Here is a 9,865-nt window from a genome sequence, read left to right on the forward strand (position 1 = left end):
GCTTTGGTCCGCTGAGCTATTTAGCTGGCTCTTTGTTCTTTATCTTCCTTTTGTGTTTTTTTTTTTTTTTTTTTAAACTTCTGAAGTTTGGCTTACCCTGTTCACTCAGTATTCAGATTTTAAGTTTTATTCTTATTTGTGACCTCCGTGAGGAGCCTTCTCCACAGCGTGCGCACTTTCCCATCAGCTCTCATTCTAGATCTGCCTTTGCTCAGCATAGAAGGTTATGTTAAAAGCAGCAGGACACCTGCAGCTGTGAAGAGTGTGGTAAACCCCATGGCAGAGCTTGTCCCGGTTGGGTCCCTCCTTGTTCTGCCCAGCTGGCGGTGTCCTTTGGCAGGGACAGGGTAGCAGAGGCCCACTGGGCTGGAATGCAGTGTGACTTGGGTTTCCCAGAGGGCTGGCAGGGTTGTCGTTTGTGCCTGTGTCTGCAGACTGGTGTTGTCCGAGGAGCTGACTAGCCTGCTGGTGGTGCACTGGTGCGGGCTGCTGCTCGACCTCTCCGCCGGCTTCCTGCTCTTCTTTGACGCCTCGAGACCCATCGGCTTCTTCTTCGTATCCTACTTCCACTGCATGAACTCCCAGCTCTTCAGCATCGGTCAGCACTGTAGCCAGCCACAGGGAGATTAGTATACAGGGAGGCACTGTGGATGTGGAGATGGGATGTGGTGGTGGGAGCTGGGGGGCGCTGAGCAGAGCCCCAGGGGTCACTGGCAAGGGGCAGTAGGTGGAACTGAGCTGACAGATTCTAGGCTCAGTGTCTTTAGTAAGGAATCTCTAGCAAGAAGTGTTCTGTAGTTGAGATTTGTGGCCAGATGTGGAGGCTGTGGCAGGATGACAGTGATTCTAAGGCTAGCCTGGGCTCCAAAGGGAGCTCAAGGTCAGCCTGAACTAGGTAGAGCAACCCTGACTCAAACAAACAAAAACTGAATTTAACCAGAGGCTTGGTGGTGCATGCCTAACTCAAGCAACTTGGCAAGATCCTGTCTCAAAATTTGGAAGAAAAAATATAGCCACGTGTGGTGGCACACACCTATAATCCCAGCACTTGGGAGGCCGAGGCAGGAAGCTTGCCTTGAGTTTGAGGCCATTGTGAGCTACATAACAAGGCCCTGTCTCAAAAAAAAAAGGAGGGGTGGTGGCTGGAAATGTACCTTAGTGTAAAGATTTTGGCTTTATTCCCTAATATCACAATAAAAGATTTTTTTTTTTTCCTGCGGAACCAGGGATTGAACTCAGGCCAGGCAAGCGCTTATTCTACTGAGCTATCTCCCAGGCCCCAAAGATGAATATTTTTTTTTTTTTTTTGCAGAACGGGGGATTGAACTCTGGCCCTTGCACTTGCCAGGGAAGCGCTTATTCTACTGAGCAATTTCCCCGGCCCCTCAAAGATGAATATTTTATGAGCAGGTGACATAGCTCAGTGGTAGAGTACTTGCCTACCAAGAACAAGGCCCTGTGTTCCATTTCCAGCACTGCAAGAAAATGGTGGCGTGTGTGTGTGTGTGTGTGTGTGTGTGTGTGTGTGTGTGTGTTACAGAGCAGATCACATCCAGGGCCTTGCATATGCTAGATAAGCATTCTGCCACTGGGTACAGCCCTCGGTCAAGGACGTACGTGTGTGTGTGTGTGTGTGTGTGTGTGTGTGGCTAAAGACTGGATCCAGAGCCTTCATACTGAGTATATACCCAGCCCTTTTTATTATTTCATTTTAATTTTTATTAGTATGTTTGCAATACATAATGATTGAGTTCATTGTGGGGAGTTGGTACATGTAGAAATGTACGTAACTCATCTTAATTCTGTTTATACCTTATCCTTTCCACTTCCTCTCATTTATTTTTTACCTTGAGACAGAATTTTCTGAGTTGCCCAGGCTTGGCTCAAACCTGCCATCCTCCTGTCTCAGCCTCCCAGAGTGCTGGGATGACAGGCGTGCCTCATCACGGTGGGCCCCGGGACTCAGGCAGAACCCCTGGGAGATGCTTATGGGGGGCGGTGAAGGGCATCCACACTACCTCCTGAAATGCCCTCTGCTGTCCTAGGTATGTTCCCCTACGTCATGCTGGCCAGCAGTCCTCTCTTCTTCTCCCCTGAGTGGCCTCGGAAGCTGGTCTCCTACTGTCCCCGAAGGCTCCAAGAGCTGCTGCCTCTCCAGGCTGCCCCTCAGCCCAGTGCTTCCTGCGTGTATAAAAGGAGCCGGGCCAAAGGCAGCCAGAAGCCGAGACTGCGCCACCGGCTGGGTGCCGCCTTCACCTTGCTCTACCTCCTGGAGCAGCTCTTCCTGCCCTATTCCCACTTCCTCACCCAGGTTGGTGGGAGCTCGTGTGCCTGCAGAGTGGCAGGGGGCTGGGGGCTGGGATGAAGTGGGCTGGCTCTGCACCCATTTCCAGGTAGACCGTGGGTCGGTGTGAGAAACACTGAGCTGATCCCCCTCTGCCAGGGCTATAACAACTGGACCAACGGGCTGTACGGCTACTCCTGGGACATGATGGTGCACTCGCGCTCCCACCAGCATGTGAAGATCACCTACCGCGACGGCCTCACTGGCGAGCTGGGCTACCTCAACCCTGGGGTGAGGCAACTTACGCTGGCAGTAGACTGTTCTCCAGAGCCTGCGCGAGCTGCAGGGCCCAATTTGGTCTTACACCCACCATAAAGTAAAACACACTTGTGTCCTTGCCCTCTTTCTAGAGGCAGGTTGAGCCTTCCTGTTGTGGGTGGAGATGGAGCATCTCTCACTTTGTTTTTAATCAGGATCTCACTGTGTAGTACAGGCTGGCTTTACTGTGCAGTGCAGCCTTAAACTTGCAGTGATCCTCCTGCTTCGGCCTCCCAACGGCTGAGATTACAGGTGTGAGCCACAATGCCTGCCTTGTCTCCCATTTTTTTGAGTTCAGATTAGTTAGGAAAGGTGAGTATGAGTACTATTAGCCTAGCAGTGAAAAATTCAGTCCCAAAGGGGATATTAAGTCCAGGGCCTTCACATACTACACCTTTTAAAAATATATATATATTTTTTATTTAGAGACAGCTTGGTGAATTGTCCAGGCTGGGCTTGAATTTGTGGTCGGCCTCAGCCTCCCAGAGTACTGGGATTACAGGCATGTGCCACTATGCCCAGCTAAATTTCTTTTTTCCTTGCTAAAATGGGCAGCAGGCAGTGTATGCCCTGTCTGAGGGTTGGTGACCAGTGGGACTAATGTGGGGGTTTGGGACAGGTATTCACACAGAGCCGACGATGGAAGGATCACGCAGACATGCTGAAGCAGTATGCCACTTGCCTGAGCCGCCTGCTTCCCAAGTACAATGTCACTGAGCCCCAGATCTACTTTGATATTTGGGTCTCCATCAATGACCGCTTCCAGCAGAGGTGGGCAAGGGGAGCAGAGAATGGGAAAAAATGAAGTGCAGCTCTTTCTGCCAAGATGAACAAACAGCTCTCGTTCCCTGGAGTTGTCTTGCTTAAAAGGCTGCCGCTCTACTGCATGTCCCTGTTGACCTGGTTGTGGGCATATCTGATTGCGTCCGGCAGGGGGCACCATCATCCAGAAGAAAAATGAACTGACGGTTCTTTTTAGACTCTCTTAACACAGTGCCTTGTCAGGTGGCCGCTTAACCCCCATTCTTTCCAGGGCTCCCAAATCTCTTTCCCTTCTCTCTGCCCTGGTCTGGCAATAACACGCTGGCACCCGGCCATTTCTTCTCTCTGGAAACCCTGTTCCCTCTTGCTGGGAATGAGAAACAACCGGAAGTTATGGGTGGGTGAGTGGCTGTGGTCTCCTTAGCCCATGGTTTTCTTCTCTAAGGCTTTTTGACCCTCGTGTGGACATCGTGCAGGCTGTCTGGTCCCCTTTCCAGCGAACACCCTGGGTGCAGCCACTCTTGATGGACTTATCTCCGTGGAGAACCAAGTTACAGGAAATCAAGAGCAGCCTAGACAACCATACTGAGGTGGTCTTCATTGCAGATTTCCCAGGTATGCAGGATAGTGAGGAGAGTGCTCTTTCATGGGCTGCCTGTGGCCAGGGATGTTGCATACCGTGCCATAGGCGGGGCTCTCCCAGGGCTGCCTTTGGGGATGTGGGACATCTCGGTTCTAGCTGGGTGTGGGGAATTCTGTTTCCCTGCAGGGCTACACTTGGAGAATTTTGTGAGTGAGGACCTGGGCAATACTAGCATTCAGCTGCTGCAGGGGGAGGTGACCGTGGAGTTGGTGGCAGAACAGAAGAACCAGACGCTTCAGGAGGGAGAAAAAATGCAGGTATTTTGGTGGGATTTACAGTGGTAGACAGTTTGGGTGAACAGGGTTTGTTATAACTGAAAATGTCTCACCCATAGCAGTCATGCAATGGGGGTGTCAACAGGCAAGAGCTCAGGCTGAGGGAGTGGCTGAGTGGTAGACCTAGCATGCACACACAGACTAGGTGTCTTTTTGTGGTACTGGGGATTGAACTCAGGACCTTGCACTTGCCAGGCAGGCGCTTATATTACTGCGCTATTTCCCCACCCCCAGGCTCTAGGTTTAACCCCCTCATACACACTCTCATACAGGCTGTGAAAATCTTCATCCACGATTCCGGGGGCCAGTTACTTCAGATTAAGCACAGAAAAAAGGTGCGAGGTGGGGCGCTTAGCACTTGGAAGGCTGAAACTAGTTTGAGGCGAGCCTGGGTTCTCTACTGAGTTCAAAGCCAGCCTGCCTAGTGAAATCCTGTCTCAGAAACAACTGGTGGTAGAAGGGGTACAGTAGGAGGGCCACAGGTTGGCTAGGGAGAGGTAGAGCAAAATATACCCATTTCTATCCCTTGTCAGTTGCCTGCTGGTGAGTACCATAAAGTGTACACTGTGTCACCAACTCCTTCCTGCTACATGTACATTTATGTCAACACTACGGAGCTTGCCCTGGAGCAAGACCTGGCGTATTTGCAAGAATTAAAGGAGAAGGTGGAGAATGGAAGTGGTGAGTAGATGCGCATTTGGGCAAAGGTAGCCTCTGGCTTCAGACAGTCCCCACCCCCAGGCTCTAGGTTTAACCCCCTCATACAGGGTTGAGGCATGGTGGCATACCACTGTAATCCCAGCACTGGGGAGGCTGAGGCAGGAAGATTGCCTCGAGTTCAAGGCCAGCCTGGGACACATGAGTTCAAGGCCAGCCTAGATTACATAGCAAGCCTCTGTCTCAAAAATAACCAAAAACCAAAATAAAACAAGTCAATGTTATAATGAGGACCTAGCCATTAAAGAACAGCCTGGAAGCCTCTATTGGTGAAGAGTTCTAAAGGAGGTAAATGTCAGTTTCAGTGATTTTTTTTTTTTTTTTCCTGTCTTCTGGCAGAGACAGGGCCTCTACCTCCAGAGCTGCAGCCTCTCTTGGAAGGGGAAGTAAAAGGGGGTCCTGAGCCAACACCTCTGGTTCAGACCTTCCTTAGACGCCAGCAAAGGCTTCAGGAGATTGAGCGGCGGAGAAATACCCCTTTGTATGAGCGGTTCTTCCGCTTCTTACTGCGGAAGCTGTATGTTTTTCGCCGAAGGTCAGTCTCACCCATTGCAGGATCGTCCTTGCCATCCTGTGTTCATGCATGGTAACTTTTCTCCAGGGACATTAACATTGGAGTCCCCCCCAGGGAAAGGACAGCCTGGTCTACGTATCTTTTCCCTGCCCTTTCTTTTCTCCTAATGGGAAGAACAATAAGCACCTTGTGTCTGTTGACCTGCTGTCTGGTGCCTGAGCTGTCTCCAGCTTCCCCGTGGGTTATCCCTCCCTTCCCTGGAATCTTCTGCACATGGCATAGGTAGTGGGTGTCTTTCCAGTGGGGACATGGGCACTGGCACTGGGGTGGAAACTGGGAGATTCTCAAATACGCCAGGGTGAGTGGAGTTAGGACGGGGCTCCTGCAGGGCTCTGCTGGATTGGTAGGTTGAAACAGGAGCTTGGACTGAGCCTGTGTGGTGGCGCACACCTATAATCCCAGTGCCTGGGAGGCTGAGGCAGGAGGATCACTGAGTTTGAGGCCAGCCTGAGCTACATAGTGAGTTTGAGCCAGGCTTGAACTAGAGTGAGACCCAATCTCAGAAAAACCATTAAAAGAAATTTGGACCAAGCAGTTTTTTTCTTGTTTTTCAGCTTCCTGATGACGCGTATATCACTTCGAAATCTGTTCCTGGGACGCCCTTCTCTGGAGCAGCTAGCCCAAGAGGTGACTTATGCCAACTTGCGGCCTTTTGAGCCAGCAGGAGAGTCAAGTCCTTCAAATAGAGATTCTTCCAGTCCTAACTGGCCTGAGCCAGATTCCAACCCTACCCACTCAGAGTTGTGAGGGGCCCAAGGAGATGCAGCTGCGAGGGCAGCCACGCACAGGCCAGCGCTGTGCAATGGACATTTGAGAAGATTGTCTCAGATTTTTTTTTTTTTACATTTTTCTCTTTTCAACTGAGATGGTAGCTTAGAAGAGCCAAGGAAGGCAAAGATAAGATTTTTCAATTCCAGGCTGAGGAGCCATAAGGAAATTAGAAGCATTGTGAGATGTTTTTAGGATAAAGGGATAAATGGTTAAACTGAACAGCTCCTTAGGAGAGGAAACTGCTCAAGTGCTTGCTGAGGGCTAGGCACTGCATGAAGTAGTGTATGTCTTATCACACTTCAACCTTGGAACTATGACCTTGCTGTGTAGTTTAGGCTGGCCCTGAACACTTACTTGTGGATCCTCCATCCTTGGCCTCCTGAGTGTTGGGATTACAATCATGGTGACCATGCCCCTACCACACTTAACTGATTAACAGCCAGTAAGTCTCTTTATACTTGGAAAGCTAAGACTGAAGGGTAATTTGCCCAGACATCCAGTTAGTAGGGTGGATGACAGTATAAACTTAGGTCTGTTTAAGGTCCTGCACCATGGACCTTGTGGTGTTCAGAACTGGTAATAGCAAGTCTGAAATAACGTAGCTTAAAACTTAATAGGATAAAGCAAGGAGGGTCACAAGTTCAAGCCCAGCCTGGGCAATTTAGTGACTTGGTGAAATGGCCTCAAAAAACTGGCAACAGGGCAAGCTTGAGTTCAATCCCAGCACCACAAGCTGTGCCAGCCCTGCCCCCAGGGTGGGCTAAATTGGCCAGAGTCTGGGCATAGTGGTGCACACCTATAATCCCAGTGCGGGGAGGGCTGAAAACAGGAGGATCCCTATGAGTCTGAGCTGCATAGTGAGACCCTGTAACAACCAAATACATTAAAAAAAAAAAAGCTGGAAACACAGCTCAGTGTGAAGGCCCTGCGTGCAATCCCTGGCACTCTCCTCCTCCTAACGCTCAGAATTTACTTAGGATAGAGATCAGGTTCTAAATGCACAAAACTTGATCAGCATCATACTTCTTTCCTTCTAGGGTTTGTCCCTATTGTTTATATGGCCAATTAGGTTTTTTTTTTTTTTTTCATCTCTGTTATCAAGATTTAATCAGAATAACGCCAAAGTTGAACAACTTTTAGATTGCTAACCTCTGAAAAAATTAAGTTCAGTGAACGTGTACTTTGACCAAGCCAGATTCTACCTCTTTAGCCTGTCATTCCCACTACCTGTCTATTCTTTTAGCCTTTATCCTGGAGTCTTCTCTACTTTGGTAGACCAAGGCACGGTCACTGTTCATTGTGCTCACGCTGAATAAGCAGGGTGATAAGGTGCTCTGGTTCAGTGTGGGCTACTGATCAATGTAGAGTGCCTGGTCACTTCAATCCTCACTCTTACAGTGATTGAACCCAGGGCTTTGCACCTGCCTGCCAAGCTCTCTACCACTGAGCTACATTGCCACCTTGCTCTAATTCATAGAATGGTGTGCTAATTTCAGCTATTAGCCTGTTTCCCTTTCTTTTTTTGTCAGGCAAGCGCTTATTCTACTGAGCTATTTCCCTGGCTCCATTTCCCTTTCTTAACCAGTAAAGTTATTCCATTTAGAAGGGCCTCTTACAAAAAGTAACTCAAGGAAGCAGCCTTCCTGTTTGGGCACCTCTTGGGTCATTTTTCCCCAAAGAAAATGCTGAGGTGAAACAAGTGGAGACAGGGGTTATATGAAAAATGAAAAGCTCTTCCATGATAGGCGGCTGTTAACTCCCATCGCTGCAGGTATCAGGGCCTGTGCAAAACCTTTTTCTCTGGCAGTGGGCCATCAATGTCCTTAGCCAAATCTTACTCCAGCATTTCTATCTTTGTACTTGCCCATTTTGGAACTTGAGAACAGCAAAGGCAGCTTTTTGGGCAGCAGTGCTTAGGGTTCAGACTAAGGGCCTTGGCACCGAGCTACATGCCCAGGCCCATTTGAGACAGGATGTCACCAAATTGTTCTGGCTAGGCTCAAACTTGCCATCCCTGTCTCAACTTCCCAGAATGCTGAAAGTACAAATTTTTAAAACTTAAATGTGACTCATAATTTTTTCTGCACCCATACTTTACGCTTTGCAAACTATTCACCATCACTGCTGTGTCCTGTTATTTCATGCCCTCACTCCTTGGCCTTTCTCCAGGGCCCTGTCCATCCACCTGCATAATGCCTTTACAGAAAGGGCACAATAGGCCCTGTATGTGAACTTGGGAAGCTAAAGAAGTTTCTTTGGTAAATAAACCTTGGCTTAAAGTTTCCTAGTTCTGCTCGCAGGCTGGCCTCAGACTGAGTGGTTCTCTTGCCTGAGTGCTAGAGTTAACAGGGGTGACACTGCCCAGCTGTGCTGCAGGCTTGTGGCCATCAGAAGCCATCCAGTGGCAGGCAGTGCCTGTTCAGTTGCTCCCCATCACTCCTGTCCCACTTGAGTGGTAGCTTTAGGTCTTCACGAACCTGCACACAGGAGGAATCTTGTGCTCCTTGAGTGCAGTGTATTAAGATGTGGCCAACAGCTTATCTAAAAACTACCGTATTTGATCCCTGGGCTTAATGTGCCAGGATGCACCAAGACAGTGGTGACTAAGACTAGGAATGGTGGCGTGCACCTATAATCCCAGTAGTTTGGAGAATCACATGTAGCGAGACCCTGCCCTAAATTGAGAAAAAATTCTAAAAGCTACCATAAATGACATCTCTAGGAATTTACAGTGCATTTTCGTAACATTTTCCATCTAATTGCCACTTAACACTAGGCAGAATGTCTAATCTGGTAAATGCAGGTACTGCACTGGGGTGTAGCTTGGCTATAAATTGCCTATCCTGTGTGGAACCCCTGGGGTTTGACATTTAGCACCACAAAGGGACAGGTACAGTATGCAGTGAACTCCCCATTTTTCATGATTGCTGTTAAAGTATTCCTGAAGTAGGATTAAGGTATTCTTACTCTAGCCATTCCCCTCTTACCACAGCATTATCTGTGGTTGCAGGAATCCATTAGGGGGGTCTTTGAATCCTCTACTCTCCAATTAGGGTCATAGTGTTGCAAAAGTATTGGTCAAGACTAAAGTTCCTGAATTAGACTTAGTACTCAAGGGTTATTAAAGGCACATTATATATATATGTATATGTATATGTGTAATTAAAAATAATGGACACAGTTAGGGTAGAACCTAGCATTTTATTTAGATCTTCATTAAACTGTTGGAATTGAGAACCAGACATACGTAATAAACCTCCAAAAATAGATCCTGAAAGGCACTTTCTGCTTAGGGCAAGCAGTCATGGAATAAGCATGTAAACAAGCTGGCTTCTCTGTACCACAACAGCCAAGTCAGCTTTCTCCATGGCCAGCTGCACCAGCTCTGCCCTCCCTTCTGTAACACCAGCCAGACCCCCTGTAGGTCTAACCCAAGGTTTTTCTGTAGGACACCTTGGCCTACCTGGGAATGCTGGAAACATGTTGTTAAAGGAATCATGGTGTTGAGGAAAAAAAAAAAA

General features: G+C 48.6%; 1 protein-coding gene across 1 annotated transcript in view; it reads left to right on the forward strand.

Moving 5' to 3' along the window:
• The window catches only part of Ggcx (gamma-glutamyl carboxylase), a 14,468-nt gene extending 7,422 nt beyond the window's left edge, over nt 1-7,046 (forward strand). Inside the window, exons 7-15 of the mRNA XM_004642804.3 lie at nt 435-598; nt 2,046-2,311; nt 2,444-2,575; nt 3,222-3,373; nt 3,810-3,979; nt 4,134-4,264; nt 4,816-4,963; nt 5,339-5,534; nt 6,128-7,046. Of these exons, the coding sequence (XP_004642861.1) occupies nt 435-598; nt 2,046-2,311; nt 2,444-2,575; nt 3,222-3,373; nt 3,810-3,979; nt 4,134-4,264; nt 4,816-4,963; nt 5,339-5,534; nt 6,128-6,320 (1,552 nt within the window). The 3' untranslated portion in view covers nt 6,321-7,046. The remainder of the gene's footprint in view (nt 1-434; nt 599-2,045; nt 2,312-2,443; nt 2,576-3,221; nt 3,374-3,809; nt 3,980-4,133; nt 4,265-4,815; nt 4,964-5,338; nt 5,535-6,127) is intronic.
• The last annotated feature ends 2,819 nt before the right edge of the window (nt 7,047-9,865 follow it).

This window comes from Octodon degus, unplaced genomic scaffold (genome assembly GCF_000260255.1).
Source record: "Octodon degus isolate 3935 unplaced genomic scaffold, OctDeg1.0 scaffold00162, whole genome shotgun sequence".
Taxonomy (NCBI): Eukaryota; Metazoa; Chordata; class Mammalia; order Rodentia; family Octodontidae; genus Octodon; species Octodon degus.